Below are 18,105 nucleotides of genomic sequence, written 5' to 3' on the forward strand. Positions count from 1 at the left end.
GTAGAACTATTTAGATAATTTAAAAGACAGCAGTATCCCATTATGCACATTATAGTTTAAAAGCTGCATTGTTTTTAGTTCTTGTCTACAGTGGAAGTTGACATTTCTCTGCTTTACTTTGTTCTTCCTTAGTAGAACTATTTAGATAATTTAAAAGACAGCAGTATCCCATTATACACATTAGTTTAAAAAGCTTGGATGTGCAAATCCCTCAATTTAAAGCTTGTACAGCACCCCAACATTCCTTCAAAAAGGACATTACAGACAGTCAACGCACAAGAGGTTACAAGGAGTTATTTATTTACAATTTAAGTACACAAATACAGTGGCAAATATAAATGTCAGAACAAATGTTGCTGGCCCGGTTACTTATTTTCTTCAATTTGCTGACCGAAAACATGTCAAAATCAAAAATTAGAGGGCGGCCAGCAGAAACAATGACGGCATTATTTCAACTGACATGGTGACTCACAGCCAGGTGTCCGGGACATTTGTATCCAAAATGAGAGGGGGGGGGGGTAATGCTGCTGGGAAAGCCTGCAAAAAAGATGAAACTTTGTTCTTTACAATGTGTCATTTCAAATAGTGGAAATTTTAGAGGCTTGCATTGCTCAAGGGGCACAGGGGAAAATCAACTCTCATACTCACAACAGTACCCCTAACAGCCAAGTGTATGAAAAAGAGTGGGCCACATTCAGTACAGTGCCTGTGACTAGCACTGCTGTGACAAAAAGGGAGGGGAGTGCAGGGGTGGGGTGACAGGACACACACCGACAAGTAGACACTACACTCAGGGCTGCCTAACCTTGCTGCAGCTGGCCTCTCCTAAACCAAAGCTTCAAAAGAACGCCGAGACTCATCCCTAACTCGGAAGGAAGGAAATCAAAGACAAAGATATTTACACATCTACATTGCAAGTATTTCACAGCTTTAAAACAATACAAATAAGATGGCGCAAAATGTTTTATCTGTACACAGTGAATAGAAGTCTGGTCAAAAGTGTCAAATGAAGCTCTTGCCACCCTTCATAAAGTGCAGTTGTTTGGTACAACACTAAGAAAGGGAACAGGGCCCACTGAACACTGCACTGTGGACAAGAAATGATTATGCATTTTAACGAAAAGGAGAATACAATAAGCCTCCTGCGTCTGAAATACCAAAGCATGTTTGGTACATTCACCGTATGTGTGCATGTGTGTATTTATCTATACACACCCTTAAACTACTACTACTACTACAAAAAAATGAGACATTTTATTGATTAGCATGATAATACAGTAGAAACATTGAGCGAACCATCAATTGAGTCTGTAGTTGGACTCAAAGACAGTTTGTAGATTATCAATGAAAGGACTAGCAAGTTGCCATGTTTGCCCTGGACACAATCATTGTCTTTAGACATGCTTAGAAAAAACGTGTGACCTGATTGGGGAGGGGCAGTGCAGCTTGTCCGGATATCTCCTGCAAAAGTGGACAGAAAACAGTCCTGAAGTCCAACACTCAGACTGAGACAACAACAACAAAAGGGGCTGGGGGTGGCTAAGGGGAAAGAGTTAACAATATAAGGTGACGGTACTGAGAGCAGTCAGTAAGAAAGCACTTCCAGTTAGCTGGTTGAAGTGAGGTGGCTTCCCATGGTAGCTGTTGCAGTAGTAATTCAGAGTGGCCGTAGTACTATTAGTGTCTGTTTGTGTCTCAGTGGGCGTGGACTGGACTGCAAGGCTACTTGAGACTGGCTCATCGAGGAGCTAGAGGATGGAGACCAGCAGGCAGTGCGCTTGACACCATCTAGCGGAAACAAGAGATGGGAAGATGGAACGTCAGTATGAGAGTCAAGAAGGAAGACCGTGGCCAAAATCACTTCTGATCCATTATATTGTGCCCTTTATAGAGAGTTTGCCATTTTGTAGTGCTGTTTGAATGTGTAGTGGTCCAAATAGTGCCATCATATTATTATATTTACTAGAAAAGCAAATGTATCCCATTGTGCATCGCCCCAAAGTTTCATTTTCAGATTTTCAGAATAAGAAAAAGAGTTAACCTTTAACATAGGTAGACTAACACATCACATGGACGGACATTTAAGCTCTGTGCTTGTATTCATTTTGTAAAATACACTGAGCTAAAACAATGTTATCTTTATATTTATTTATGAAATATTACAGAAATTCCAAGAGCTGGAGTTCATCTGGTACGTTGTTAACTATGCGAGAGCAATGATGTAAACGGACTTAAGAGTGTACTATATTAGTTTAGTTTATCAGTTTATTTTTGAAAGGGGACAATGCAATTTCATAAAACACATGAAGTACACATGGTTAAAAAAGCCAGAATTAGCCAGAAGGCTAGTTTTCATCTGTAGTCCCATGGCCATGATGTAAAAAAGCAGTAAAATATATCTACAAGACAATATAATACAGGATACATAATCAAACTATACTATTAAGAGAGAATAAAACCAAAAATGTTTTGCTCATAACATACTTGTATTTTAGTGTTGGCAGCTATAGGTGTTAACTAGCCACTTTTTCAGTTTTTTTGTGAAGGCCTTGTATGTTGTAAGCAGTTTAAGCTCCTCAGGTACTGAATTCCACTCACCAGCGCTCCTCACTGACCAGGCTGACTTACTGAAAGTGCTCCTGCGCAGAGGAATGAGACACTACCTGTGATTGAATTTCTTGCTTTGGAAGGGGAACTACCAGTGAACATTTTTCTAAAGGTCGCAAAACGTGTATTGGGTAGTTGAAATGGGCTACAGCACAGTAGCCTATGGTCGAGCAATCAAAGCAGGCTCTTGTTTGCCTTTGATCCTGGACACCCACTTTTTAACTGTGCTGTAGCCTACAGCAGCTTCCCCATACACATTTTCCAACCTTTTGAAAATGTCTAGTCGTGATTTGCCTTGTTAACAACACTTCTATGTCGTGTGGTAAATTTATGACTTTTATTTTCACTTTAAAAGGGACTTTAAGGAATTAATTATGACTTTATGACTGTGTAAAGGTTAGGGATGGAGACTACACGTTGTGTTGCAACTTTGTGGTCACATCAAAGTTGTAGGAACAAGACTTCATGTCAACCAACGACCCTCTGTACTGGTTTTCTGTCAATGTTTTCCACTATAGTGCACTGGGATTCAACTAAAAAATACAAAGTAATTTTTTTGTGCAGCTCAAAGTTTATTAAAAAACAAAAAAAAACCCTTTCACATAATACAAGTAAAAGGTTGCCATCATGGAAAATTAGTTCACAGCCAGTAGGAATGTTTGCAGCCATCCAGTCATTACTCAACACACTGTGCGTGTTAATGCTCGGTTCAGGTTGTCATTTTGGTGAATATATAGCTTATGAACTAGCTTATGAACTGAAACATTCATTCTTCCCTTTAAAACACAGAGCACTCCATGTCTGAACAACTGGATGGCGTGCTTTCTGCCAGAGCTATGAGGACGATTCAAGCTAAGATGCAAAACAAGTAGCTCAATCTCGTGCAAGTGTTAAGGGGAGAAAATCACAGAGGATATGCAGGGACGCAGATTTTGGCAGGTAAAAACAATAACAGAAACCCACAACTGCACCAAGCCACACTGGGGAAGGGTTGTGTCAAGGGGTAGGAGTTCGTTTTGGGCCAGTGAGTGCGTGCCATTGATGTATGTGGCTTCAAACCAATGGTGCAAGCAACAAGCCACAAAGACAAAGCTGTTTAAAAGGTATTCTTTCTGATCTGAGTAGGCAATGTGGAGGGGGAGTTACATTCTTGGACTATGGTGCACACTGTGATGCATTATCCAGACCAGTTCTCGGGACTGCAACCTTCCGACTTCTGATCCAACAGGTCTTTAAGACACACATTTACTGGCTGCCTCATTGACACTGGAGGCCAGGCTCTTGATTTATGTAGTACGGTTTTATTCAGCACTGATTAAAAAAATGTAATTCCCTTGGGATTAATTGTGTATCTGACTCCAGCTTTTAACTACCACTAACTATTTATAAAATAAAATAAAAAAAAAACCTAACAAAAAAACTGCTGGAAACAGGAGCATCATTTATTCTGAGGCAGTACAGTGTAGAACTGGAAGTTGGATAAATGCATTCCTGGTGCTTACGGGGGTGTGCAACTCACCCAGTGTTGCCACGGTCATACAAGTATGTGGCGAGCGTCTACTTGGCGTGATGTTCGTAGGGAATGCTATTCTGAGGTTGGGGGAAGGGAGAGACAAGGCCCAATACGTCAAGTCAGAAACCTTGTCACGTAACGACTGCACTACTGGTGAACCAGAATAAAAGAGCAGCACTTCAAATACAAGGTCGATGTGCTGTACAAGAAGGTGTCGGGAACTGAGTTTATAGGCCTTGGGAAGTTTCTGCCATGTTTTCTGACCTAGCACTTGATTAGCATTTCATGACGTTTATCTCAACACCATTACAGCAGCAGACAGAATTTAGAGACTTGTAATTAATTCACTTGCATGACATGCATTTTTTCTTTTAAGAATTTTTCAGCCAGTGGTGATCCACGGTGATCTGCAGCACACAAAGCTCTGACCCGTGCCAGTATTCACAGCGAGCAGGCACCCATTGCTTGCTTTATGGTTAGTTCGCAAACAAAGATGACAATGTTCTTCCTTAGTCTATCCGAAAATGTGGGAGAGTCAGCATAAAAAAATGGGACTCCCACAATATATGTGCTTGAAATTACAATGAGCGGAAATAAACTCAAGCGTCTTGTACCTGTGAGGTGGACATGCGAGAGGTGTCTTGCCGGCCAGTAAGATCTGAAGAGGAGACGTTGACAGGGGCACCGCGGTGCAGTCTCATGCTGACTTTTCGCTCACGCTCCATGCCAGATGCTTGACGTGGAGAAGCTGGAAATTAGAGGGAGATGGGTGGAGGAGAACTTAACTTGCAAGTAACAGTAAACAAGTAGTGTAGATGTAACCAAGCACAACATGCTAGTCTGAAACTCCTACATTGCAGATGGTGGTGTTCCACCCTATGCCCACACCTCTGATACTGCTTTGGAAACGGGTAACTTCCTGGTTTAAATTCCAACCGCTGCGATCCCAACCAGTACATCAAAAACAGCTTCGATGGCAATTGTAAAAGAGGCTATAGTTACCAAGTGAACAGTTACAAACCTGTATGTGAAGTGGGTGTTAGTGGGGTGGCTGGGGCTCCATCTTGGGCTCCCCGAGGTCGCCCCGATGCAGCAGGTACTCCTCTGGTTGCTGGGTTCCTGCCATGTCTTAGCCTGTCTTCCCGGTCACGGCGCTCTCTCTCTGCCTCTTCTGCTGCACGGTTAGCTCCCTGTTGAGAACAATGATCATCAGTACAATGACACCAACAAAACCGGTACAAATCAAGGCCATGACCTCACCAGAATTAGTAATTCTTTTGGATGTTGTTTAAATATAGCACTGACATGTTTGGCACACAGGTCAAAGAAAGTATCCAAAACTTAATGCAATAAAGTTGATGATGTAATACTCACAAACTTGAGCATATTCCAGTCGAACACATAGTCATAAGAGAATCCCTGTCTGTGAAAAAGGTTCCGGAAAAGCTGCCGTAGGTATGAGTAGTCTGGTTTGTCGTCAAAGCGCAGGGAACGGCAAAAATTCAGGTAGGTTGCAAATTCAGCTGTGACAGAGAAACAAAAATTAATGTCAGCTGAGACCTCCAAGCTAAAATTTATTACAATTTTGAAAACTCTCCCAGTTGTTAAAAGTGTACAAGAACTTTACTCACATGGGTATCCCTTGCATAGAACCTCAATGGGGGTGGACATTTTCTTCTCACTAATGCGTTCATACTTTTGCCTCTTGGTGGCAGCCTTCAGGCCTTGCCAAGGGAGGGAGCCCAAATTAAAATACATAAGGACATAGCCCAAGGACTCCAGATCGTCACGCCTTGACTGCTCTGTGGAAGACGCAAAAAACAAATAAAAAATTAAATAAATAGGTGAAAACTTCCAACTCCTTTTCAGACAAGCACAAGCACGTTCACATCAAAACAAGATTTTTCCATCTGTGTGAGTATGTACCAATCCCCAGATGGGTGTTGATTGAGGCGTATCGTGCAGTTCCAGTCAGGTTTTTGTTCTCGCGGTAGGGGATGTGCTGGTGAGTGCGGGCGTCACGATATTTCTTAGCCAGGCCAAAGTCAATAATATACACCAAGTTGCCCTTTTTGCCCAGCCCCATCAGAAAGTTATCTGGCTTCACATCTCTGTGGATGAAGTTCTTGGAGTGAATGTACTCAATGCGACTAATCTGTGGAGGAGAAAAAACAAGATTATATCAACATTTTGTCAAAATTAGTCAGTGCTGGCCAAGGAACAAAAAAAATTATGAAGGCAAACTACTGTCAGTTTTCCTACATTGTACAACACTTGCCATCGCAACAATAGGCTCCTCAGCAATATAGGTGGTGCTGTGCTGAATGGATTATTACAGAGCATCCATCAACAAGTTAAATGGAGTTACTGAAAAATCAGGTGACTTGGCAGTTGCAGTCTACACAATGCAGATTTGGAATAAAAAGCTAGAAACAATGAGTTTAACATTAAAAACTGGCTTTGACATTACATTCAGTTTTACAGATGTAAATGCTGTCAAGTGGGATTATGCAATACCAAAGTTATTTCAACAAAACTTGTTCAAGCACGCTCCACAGAAGACTGCGCTGAAATTGGGAGGCACACCTAGGTAAAAAGTAAGAGCACAAACAATCTCTGTCGTTGAACAAATGCGTACAGAACCTGTCATTTAAGCGTCTTTGTATAGATTGGCCTGTAATATTGCTCACTCCTAGCACAGTGTAAGATGTTTAACATTTAAGATATAATAGTGTCATTAAGAGTTTCAACATAGCTATGAGAAGCATGTGATTAACTGGGCAAAGTGTGAAAAATATGAAGCAAGAGGTTATACATTGAACACCCATATGCTGGTTGATAGGTTAGTTTATCACCCAATCAATCTGATTATGCAAAAAAATGACACAGTTTCCATGACTAATGATGCACGGGCCCTTTATAAATTTGATTGCTGATCATGATAGATCATTTTGCATTGAAGCAGTGACCAACTAATCAAACAGATGGAATTGCGATGAAAAATACAACCCCGATTCCAATGAAGTTGGGACGTTGTGTTAAACATAAACAAAAACAGAATACAATGATTTGCAAATCATGTTCAACCTATATTTAATTGAATACATGACAAAGACAAGCTATTTAATGTTCAAACTGATAAAACTTTGATTTTAGCAAATAATTATTTTAGAATTTTATGGCTGCAACACGTTCCGAAAAAGCTGGGACAGGGTCATATTTACCATTGTGTTACATCACCTTTTCTTTTAACAACATTCAATAAACGTTTGGGAACTGAGGACACTAATTGTTGAAGCTTTGTAGGTGTAATTCTTTCCTATTCTTGCTTGATATACAGCTTCAGCTGTTCAACAGTCCGGGTCTCCATTGTCGTATTTTACACTTCATAAGGCGCCACACATTTTCAATGGGAGACAGGTCTGGACTGCAGCCAGGCCAGTCTAGTACCCGCACTCTTTTACTACGAAGCCACACTGTTGTAACACGTGCAAAATGTGGTTTGGCATTGTCTTGCTGAAATAAGCAGGGGTGTCCATGAAAAAGCCATTACTTGGATGGCAGCATGTTTCTCCAAAACCTGTATGTACCTTTCAGCATAAATGGTGCCTTCACAGATGTGTAAGTTACACATGCCATTGGCACTAATGCAGCCCCATACCATCACAGATGCTGGCTTTTGAACTTTGCCTCTATAACAGTCCGGATGGTTCTTTTCCTCTTTGGCCCGGAGGACACGACGTCCACAATTTCCAAAAACAATTTGAAATGTGGACTCGTCGGACCACAGAACACTTTTCCACTTTGCAGCAGTCCATCTTAGATGAGCTCGGGCCCAGAGAAGCCGGCGCCGTTTCTGGGTGTTGTTGATAAATGGCTTTTGCTTTGCATAGTAGAGTTTCAAGTTGCACTTACGGATGTAGCGCCGAACTGTATTCACTGACATTGGTTTTCTGAAGTGTTCCTGAGCCCATGTGGTGATATCCTTAACACATTGATGTCAGTTTTTTATGCAGTGCCGGCTGAGGGATCGAAGGTCACTGGCATTCAGTGTTGGTCTTCAGCCTTGTCGCTTACATGCAGTGATTTCTCCAGATTCTCTGAACCTTTTGATGATATTATGGATTGTGGATGATGAAACCCCTAAATTCCTTGCTATTGTACGTTGAGGAACATTGTCCTGAAACTGTTCGACTATTTTCTCACGCACTTGTTCACAAAGAGGTGAACCTCGCCCCATCTTTGCTTGTGAATGACTGAGCAATTTAGGGAAGCTCCTTTATACCCAATCATGGTACCCACCTGTTCCCAATTAGCCTGTTCACCTGTAGGATGTTCCAAACAGGTGTTTGATGAGCATTCCTCAACTTTCTCAGTCTTTTTTGCCACCTGTCCCAGCTTTTTTGGAACATGCTGCAGCCATAAAATTCTAAGTTAATAATTATTTGCTAAAAAAAACAAAGTTTATCATTTTGAACATTAAATATCTTGTCTTTGTAGTGTATTCAATTAAATATAGGTTGAACGTGATTTGCAAATCATTGTATTCTGTTTTATTTACGTTTAACACAACGTCCCAACTTCAATGGAATTGGGGTTGTACATGCTGTGTGTGTAATCGTGGAAAACAACTTTAGAATGCCCTTTACAGCCACTCAAGAATTTCGCTTCTGTACTGTACCAAGTGTTGTACCAGTTACAATTGATGACATGTTTTCTCTGTAAAATTAAAATTTTCAGTTTGTATATTTGCTTGGTATATTGGTTTAAGAAGAACATATTGGCATGGGTAAAGGATGTCATTTTCCATCGATACAATTTTGTATTTGTTGGTATCAGTGTGAATTAGTGTACAAAGTCAATTACAAATCTATACTAACCGAACCAAACTACTGACCACTATTGCGGATTTTGATATGCTATCTTTAATACATCAAGGTTGAACCAAAAATGATGAAGACTATATCCTAATACTGAATGTGGCCAAGACAATGTAGCCCTTGGGGGAAAAGGGAGAAAACGGTACAGTGGAAGACATGTCAGTCATCTCACCATCTGGTCGGCAAGGAGCAGGACAGTCTTGAGGCTAAACTTGCGGGAGCAAAAGTTGAAGAGATCCTCCAGGCTGGGTCCCAGCAGCTCCATCACCATTACATTGTAGTCACCTTCTGCTCCACACCATTTTATAGTTGGAATACCCACTACAAGCACAAGAAAGGACACAGATTAATTAAAACAGGAAGTTAAATCGAAACATCAACATTTTAAATTCAGTGGAACTTCCGCCGTCTGTAAGCCCCACCATCCACTCCTTGTTGGGCATCTGCGTCAGAGGTGCAGAACAGACTTGGTTCTGAGGCAGGAATGGGTTAAGTCCATTTCCCTTAATATTCAAGGCAAAATTGTGTCGGTTGGGAAAAGGAGTCTAGGAATTATGAACAGTGAACAGTGGTTCCACTGTACATAAAAGTAACGTAATTTAATCAAAAAGGAATATACCCGTTAAAACTTGTAGCTCATGGACATACCAGTAGACAAATGGGCCACGGACAGTCATTTTAAAAAAAAAACTTTTTTAAAGATGGCACGCTGAAGTAGGTAGGCATCCATCTTTAAGAGCTCGGCTGTTTTTTTTTTTTGTCAGTTTATTTTTTATTTTTGGTGTTTGTTGTCCCTCGTGTGAACCAGTGGTGAACTGTTTACAGCGGCAACGGTACATTCATTAAAGGAGAATAGGTCAGTGCTTGACATTTGCGCCCTCTTGGCTGCAGGCTTGCAGCAGCACGGTTTCTGATGAAGGGAATGTCAGCGCTTGAAAAAATAATTTCGGCCTTCTGTATGTTCAACATATATTGATGGCTAACAATAAAATGCTACCATACCAAAAAATAATACATAAAGATAACATTAATAACACTATGTTAATTTAAAATTTCGCTCCATTGACCAGTCAAGAATCAAAGCCATTTGTCAGTCAAATTCTATCTTATATTGTTCATGTAGCATTTTGTTTGGTAGAAGAATTTGGAATAAATCCTGACAGTCCAGAAATGTGTAAAACTATGAGACATGGAGCAACTGGAAGCCTGAATGCTTGCTAGTTCGACATTGCATGGAAAAGTGCAAAAGGAGAAAGGTGGAAACAATGTGTGGAAAAGGCACGACAGTAAAAACATGCGTAATTAACAAACCCCCAAAATATTTATATTGCCTATATTAACAGTTTAAATTGTGAATACCTTACAAACTAGGATCCCAAAACACTAATTTCAAACTCAACTTATAACATTACCCTTAAAGGGACAGTGTGTAACATTTTCAGTTGTTTACTGGCCAAAAATCGATGTCTGCCTTTATCTGTGATATCATTGGTTTATTATGACCACCGCTAAAAATCTGATACATTCTCTTTAACGAAGAATTTTAGATTTATTTATACATAAAAGTGGTAACCCAATAGGGGCGCGCCATGACAGTCTGCCATCTTGAAACTGAAGTTGCCGGCTTACTCCTCGATAAGTCAACACTGCCTAAATTAGCCTAAAGCCAACTTTTTTCATTAAGTTTTGTTGGACAGTGTTGCTGTTCTTTGAGGTTTTTTGATATACAATGGATACTGTTGTTGCAATACGTGTTTGAAAAACTGAGGGTCTAGACTGCAGTATGTTTGGATGCTATACACAATTTCAACGCTAGATAGGAGTAATTCCTGCACAGTGTCCCTTTAAAATTAAATGGCTTACAGATGATTTGGCTTTCGATAAAATGTGTACATGCAGACATGGTGAACACTAACCTCCACTTAACACCCAGGCTAAACGTAGCTCCTCACCAAAATACAAAAGATCTTATTCTATCAGTTGAGAACTATCACTTGAACAAAACTTCCTTGACTCAAATTACTACATTCCTATGAGACATGGCTCTAGCACCACCTTGTGGCATCTTTGCGTGTTGCAATAAAATCACACAAACATGCCAAAAGTTGAGTTTGTCAGCGACTAGCTGAGGATAGATTCAACGGAGAGAAAAAAAAGCATAAAGGAGAAGTTATGAATAGCGAACCACGACGAGGCAGGGGTTTACTGTTTAGGCAGAAAAGAGAGGATTCTATTATTTTACCTCCTCCTTGCATCATTTTGTAGATCTTGCTTTCGATGTGGAGCTGGGGGTGCTTGGTCTTCACGCATTCCAACTTAATGGCAACCTCTTCACCCACAGAAATATCCGTGCCTAAAAATTCACACCCACACACGGAATTCAAAGCATTTAACAAAATAGAGCAGCATCCCATCAATATATTTTAAATTCAGGAGCTCTGCATTTGAATTCTTATGATTAAAGAATGGTTTACCATTTGCACAAGCAAATGCTACATACATGTAGTTAGGTTTATCTAAATACAAGTTAAATAAATACTGGATTGTCACAAGCTAGATACTCGGTATGTAATTACACTGGCCTGCTTTTATAATAAAGGTTTCAGCATGATTCATTTGTACAAGTACCTAAAAAAATATGGAAAAAGGACAACTGCAGTGATGTCATTACTGACCTCTCACTGCTATGCAAGTCTGTTCAAAGATACTGTACTTACACGTGTGTGTGTGTATATATATATATATATATATATATATATACACACACACACACACACACACACACACACACACACACACACACACACACACACACACACACACACACACGCCAAAGCATAATCAATGAGTGGGAACAGATAACCGGCTGATGTTGGATTACATTTTCAATGCTCTGTACTAAAGGTTACACCCCAAGAGTAAAATAACTGAGTTTCTGGAGGGTACCATTTTGAGTTTATCTATTTATGTCTTACAGTAAATCCTCTAAAGTCGAACGACCTCAAAAGTTATACAATCTGGAGTTTGTCCAAAATGTTATTGGAAAAATGTGCCAAAAAAAGTAAAGCAGAAAAAAAACAGAGCATCTAAAGTATTAACGCCCCTAGTGCTTTTTCCACTTTTCTTTGGCATTTTGCGATGACACCATATAACGGCACAAAGGAGAAGTGTAATGACAACAATTGAACCAGAAACAGAACTTATTTGTCACAGAGTAAAGTGTCAAGCTTCTCGGTACAATATGAGCTGCACAATTATATTTAAAAAAAATACATTTTACAAAGCAGATGACAATGTAAAAATAACATACATATCTGTACTTCTGTATTACAGTAAACATTAAAATTCCACTTGAACATTGCATGTACCATTACAGGTTTTATGATGGCTAGTTTGATCCTGGAACAATTCCACTAATTACGATGAGATGCATTGTTTTGAAATATGAAACAACTAGTGCCACGGAATCATGCATTGTCTTCAACTTTGGATTTCCCACTGCATATATAATATACTCTCTCTTTGCAAACGTTTTCCCCATCAAACAATTGAATGGACTTTGTCCAATTACAAAGTGTCAAAACAAATGTCAAATGCTGAATTACAATAGACTTCATGTGGCCCATTGGTTTGGGTAATATGTAAACCTGCAACAGTCAGTGTCCAACCCATTAGTACGGGCAGTGCAGTCTTTTTAAGGGTTGCATGATGAGTAATCAATGCAAAAGTCTGCGATCTCCACGGTGATGTATTATGTTATATTATGTTATGTTATGTTAATCCCCTGTGGTCTGCCATGTAATTTCCAGCCAACTCAAAGTTCAAAATGAAGAATTGAATTTGCTAAAGTAGAAATTCAGATTAACAAACAGTTGCTTGTACATTGCTCATCATTTCAGGGATAATGATTGATCAAATGTATTTAAAATGTGACAATTTAGTGATGTGCAAACATTGAACACAGGCCTCTCAGTCCAATGAAAACTGCAGTGGGGACAGATAATTTGCTCACTGGGTGAAACAACTCATCTGATTAAAGCCACGATACAAAACGATTGTGTCGGTAGAACGCATTTCATTAAAATGTGAATATCCGTCCTTAGAAATACGAGTAAACGAACGTAATCGCTATGATTTCCAGCAGCACAACGAGAAATATGAGACTGTGGCCTTCCCTGTGGTGACGGGCGAGGGGGTTGTATTGTGTAACTACGGCCAACTGTTTCTCGACCGACTCGATTGAAAACGAGAAGCTTGTAGCAACGGGTAAACAACAGGAACTTTTGGGTGGGTCTTCTCCGCTCACCTTGAGTGAGCACAACCCCAAAGTAGGTTTCATTGCCAATCCTGTTCATTTTACGTAGTATATTCGAATGAAACAGGCTAACCAAATAGCATTCCCGAATTTGCTCCACGGTTATAGCAGTAACTCGACAATTCAACTCAGGCTCCATGTTTCCTAACACCAGTCAATAACATCAGCTTATAGACATACTGTTTCAGTTAAACAGATGGAAAACTGTATCGGATGCTAGCCAAATTAGTGGCTGATCTCAACACAAAGGTTAAGACCAGAGATAATAACGATGGCTCTTTAAACTACTGCCAGTAATACGTTGTCAAAAGGGTCACTGCAAAATCACGAACATTAACAAGTAAGTTGAAAACACAAACATTTTAAGTACATTTTACTTACCTAAATAGATGTCACCGAACGATCCACTTCCGATTTTTCTGCCTAGTCTGTATCGGTTCCCCACTCGAAGTTCCATTTTGTCGCTGGCTAAATTCAACGTTTCCTTGTCTTAAATACACTTAGGTTTCCACCTATTGTCTATTTTACCACTTTCCTTAAGTGTTTGACAATCTACTAATTCTCAATTCTTCTTTCCCAGAATCGGTCTCTTCTGAACAATCCAAAATTCACCATCCCTTTTTTCTTTGTCCGAGAAACGAAGACTTATAATTTTGGTATCAATCGATAGTACAAAGAGCGTAGTTTATGTTCTAAATCTTTGAAATGTCATTTTAATCAAAAAAACGAGAGGATTAGGATGGATTTAAACCTCTCAGCAGTACTCTTTCAGCTCACCCGAATCGTAAGGCTAGTTTTTTTTCCTTCGTCGTGAAAGCGGGTTGGTCAGTGACGTCACTTCCCCTAGCAACCACCGACAGATATGTAAATTTCCCAAATGTGTGCCGGCCATTATATTCGTTACTTACCAATTAGGTCACTCTACATTACATTAATTGATACCATAAACAACATCCCGAAAACGTATAAAAGGCTTTATAATGTTTACTTAAATGATTTTATGTAGAAAAAGAGAAAGTGAATGCTTGGCATGGTATATTTTAATTTATATCAAAAGCAAGACTGCAAGGCTCACTTATTGTTAATCAACATGGTGGTCAAAGACGAATTTCCTTTAGAACTGAAGCAGATAAACCTCTTGAGGAAACGCCCTGCCTTGCATGGGCAAAATATCGGCGACGAACACGCCCATGTTGGTCTGTCGACACAGCCTTCGGTTGCTGTTTTCTGATTGGCTGTCTGTGCGTCAGCTGCTGGTGATCTTTTTTCATTGGTTGCAAGAGGGCCAATCAGCATAATGATACAGGCCGCTCACATGGCCAAGTTGTTGTTCCACAGATTGGGTAACTGGCTGGCACGTGTACTCCAACGTTCTGCTTGTCGTGTACATACTGCGTTTACATCCCGTAGGATTAAAGGTTTAACGCAACCTGATAAGAGTTAATCTAAGAATAATTCAACACAAGGAATACAGATCCTAGTCAAAAAGCCTGTTCAAAGTAAATCTTCAATGCAAAGAAACAAATCAGATGATTTTCAAGTAATGCAAATCGATTTTTCTTTGTGTAGTTTTGCATTACTGTAACTGTACACTTTTTTTTTTTATATTCAAACCCCACAAGTCAAAACAGTCTGCATGTTCTGATATATTTATTGCATGTAGTGGTTTTTGCATGTAGGTTGGTCTAGGGCCCTGTCATCTAGCAATGAAATGAGGCCCAGGAAGCTTGAACAGGTTGTGACTTTCCCCAGCCCCCAAACAATGAAATACATGCAATATGACAAGACTAATAATGTAAACTTGTGGGGAGATATATTGTACCTTCTTAAACATGCCCCCCCCCAACCATGATGCTAGTGAAATTATTATTATTTTTTTGTTATTTAAATGTATGCTTGCGTTTAGGTAGGACGGTAGACGAATGGTCAGTACAGCCACCTCACAGTTCAGAGGTCGTGGGTTCAAATCCATGCTCCAGCTCTCCTGTGTGGAGTTTGCATGTTTTCCCTGTGCATGTGTGGGTTTACTCTGGTTTCCTCCCATGTTCCAAAAACATGCATGGTAGTGTAACCAAAGACTAAATTGTCCTTAGGTGTTTAACACTGCACTTAAATATATGAAAAACTGTATTTAAATAATATTTCAATTAAAATGTACTCCGATCAATTAAAATATACTGCATATAAAGTTCAATAATATATATATATATATTTACCAAGATTAAACCAAACTATTCTAAAAGATTAAATGCAAATGTGTTGTACTTAAATGTTAAATACAACTGAACTACACTTAACTACGATGGCGTAATCGAGTGACCTAGTGAGAGAGAAAAAAAGAGACATAATTTAAAGTCGTCATGACGAGATCTAAATAATCGAAGTGGGCGACCAACATCAACTCCGTCCTCAAAAAGGCCCAGCAGAGGATGTACTTCCTGCGGCTTCTGAGAAAGCATGGCCTGCCACCGGAGCTGCTGAGACAGTTCTACACAGCGGTCATCGAATCAGTCCTGTGTTCTTCCATCACAGTCTGGTTTGGTGCTGCTACAAAAAAGGACAAACTCCGACTGCAACGGACAATCAAAACTGCTGAAAGGATTGTCGGTACCCCCCTACCCACCCTTGAGGACTTGCACGCTGCCAGAACTAAGACAAGGGCGTGCAAAATCCTCTCGGACCCTCCCCACCCTGGTCACCAGCTCTTCCAGCTCCTTCCCTCAGGTAGGCGCTACCGATCAATGCAAACTAGAACTAGTAGACATTCCAACAGCTTCTTCCCTCTTGCAATCAACTTCTTGAACAGCTAACTTACAATTCCATTACAACAAGCTGGCAATTTTTTGACTTGAGTTTGTTGTCACATTTCTGTATTATGTATTACTCGTGCACTCACTGTAGTTGTCTCGCCGTGCTGCACTATTTGCATATAGTGGCCACTCATGCCAGAGTAGCATCTGCTCCATTTGCACACTGATTGAGGAGTATCTGTAACATTTGCACAACCATTGTCCCAGATTATCGCAGTACTCGTCACTTTAAACCACATACACTCCTTGAAGTCTCAGTGCCCTTTGCACAATGGTCATTGCACCGGACTATTGCGATATTAGCCATTCGAACTGAGGACTCTGCATCTTTTTGCACAATTGTTGTTTGTTGTTGTTTTTTGTCAATGTCTTTCTGTCTCCAAAGTGTTCTGTAAATTGACTGTCTGTTGTACTAGAGCGGCTCCAACTACCGGAGACAAATTCCTTGTGTGTTTTGGACATACTTGGCAAATAAAGATGATTCTGATTCTGATTCTGATTCTGATAAAGCTGTCACAATGAAATGTAAAGTCATCATGATGAGATTTAATTTCAAACAAATGACAAGAGGATCCTCATCCTCGAGGTTCTCTTGTAAGGTGCCGAAGTTACTCTAAAAATGAAATGAAATATAGATGCACCTGGTAAAATACTCTTGAAAATCTCCTTTGTGTGTAGCTCTTATGTAAACCTAGCCTATCTTGTTAAGCCCGTTTGTGCCACTGTCAGCGCCTAGTATCTGTTTGTTCAAGTAATTGACCGATACCAAATTAAAATATTCTCATCCAAGTCTAGTTGGTGACGTAGTTTTGATTCCAGCTAGGTTGTTAAATATATTGTTATTTTTTTGTTGTGATTAGTTATTAGCGTTCATTTTTTTTAAAATTTGCTGTTATGGTTAGCTATTTGTTGTTATGATTAGTTATTTGCTGTTGTATTAACTTATTTGTTGTTGTGTTTAGTTATTTGCTGTTGTGTTTTGTACTCCAGGGCCACTGTAAACCTTACATGCAATGTAAATTAGTGAACCACTATTTATTTCAATGAAAGTGGCCTTTTCATTTGTCAAAACTCTTCAGACAAGTTCATATACTACTTCTGAATCACTATTAATTTGTTTTAATAATTATTCCTTTGTTTTAATAATAGTACAGTGAACATGAGCATTGTGTTTGCTATTCTACACAGTGCTATTACCACCTACTGGTAACCAGGCATACTACAGCATATCATGCTCATTGCAGGATTTTCACTCCAGTCTGAACAAAGAGTTTTGACAATGTTGCTGTTACTACGTGTAACTTTAAATGAGAAAAAAATGTAAAGATAAAAAAAATAAAAAATAAAAAATCACCTATTTAATATGGCTATGTAATCCCTGTTCAGTGTTCACATGCATAATGCTGTAATATACTGTAAATGTCAGACCCGTACAATATTGGCAATGTACTTTTGAATACCTTGAGGTGAATCTCGTGAATAATTCCAATCAGTTGGACACACTGACATTATAATCAATACACATTTTGAGGGAGTTACCGATATATAAAAAAAAAAAAAACCAAAAACCCCACACACAAATGATTTGAAATTAAACAGTGATAAGTTTAACTTTTCTGCTCCAATTTAAAAGGTTTCACAAAAATATAGCATTCACCATTTAAGAATTAAACACAATTTTTTGTTTGGGTTTGTTTGGTACATGGTGTAGTATTATTTGGATGAGCTGATCCTTTCGTCCTCCATATTTCTTCTCTTTTCACCTTTCTGATAGTCATTGGTTTCATGATCCAAAAATCAGATTCCAGAACATGGTTCATTTAGAATTATGGCACTCTGACCAAATACTTTCGAACCTCTAAGAATGGAGCTACTCTAAAAAAATATATTAAAAAAATTAAAATAAAAATAAAGAATTAAAAAAAAAAAAAAAAAAAAAAAACTGCTCTAATTCAATCCCTAAATGTTGAATCATAATGT

General features: G+C 39.3%; 1 protein-coding gene across 3 annotated transcripts; it reads right to left on the bottom strand.

The window, feature by feature from the left end:
• Positions 1-283: 283 nt before the first annotated feature.
• On the bottom strand, positions 284-14,417 carry csnk1db (casein kinase 1, delta b). Of its 3 annotated transcripts, none has more exons than XM_061755208.1 (10): positions 13,697-14,417; positions 11,243-11,353; positions 9,173-9,321; positions 6,047-6,275; positions 5,752-5,922; positions 5,495-5,643; positions 5,142-5,310; positions 4,735-4,868; positions 4,127-4,192; positions 284-1,788 (listed from the first exon to the last, which is right to left on the bottom strand). In XM_061755208.1, exons 1-9 carry the CDS (start codon positions 13,770-13,772, stop codon positions 4,142-4,144), a joined length of 1,239 nt encoding a protein of 412 aa, XP_061611192.1. In that variant the 5' UTR covers positions 13,773-14,417; the 3' UTR covers positions 284-1,788; positions 4,127-4,141. The 3 variants fall into 3 exon arrangements, with proteins under 3 accessions (XP_061611192.1, XP_061611194.1, XP_061611191.1); XM_061755210.1 differs by having other exon boundaries at positions 4,127-4,197; positions 13,697-14,416; XM_061755207.1 differs by lacking the exon at positions 4,127-4,192 and having other exon boundaries at positions 13,697-14,413.
• Between the last annotated feature and the right edge of the window lie 3,688 nt (positions 14,418-18,105).

This window comes from Phyllopteryx taeniolatus, chromosome 19 (genome assembly GCF_024500385.1).
Source record: "Phyllopteryx taeniolatus isolate TA_2022b chromosome 19, UOR_Ptae_1.2, whole genome shotgun sequence".
NCBI classification, from domain to species: domain Eukaryota; kingdom Metazoa; phylum Chordata; class Actinopteri; order Syngnathiformes; family Syngnathidae; genus Phyllopteryx; species Phyllopteryx taeniolatus.

Coding starts and splice junctions, on each gene's coding strand:
- csnk1db (XM_061755208.1), bottom strand. CDS start 13,772: ATGGAACTTCGAGTGGGGAACCGATACAGACTAGGCAGAAAAATCGGA. Junction 11,354..13,696: donor GTTCGGTGACATCTATTTAG/GTAAGTAAAATG, acceptor GTGAATTTTTAG/GCACGGATATTTCTGTGGGT. Junction 4,869..5,141: donor AACACCCACTTCACATACAG/GTTTGTAACTGT, acceptor TCTAATTTCCAG/CTTCTCCACGTCAAGCATCT.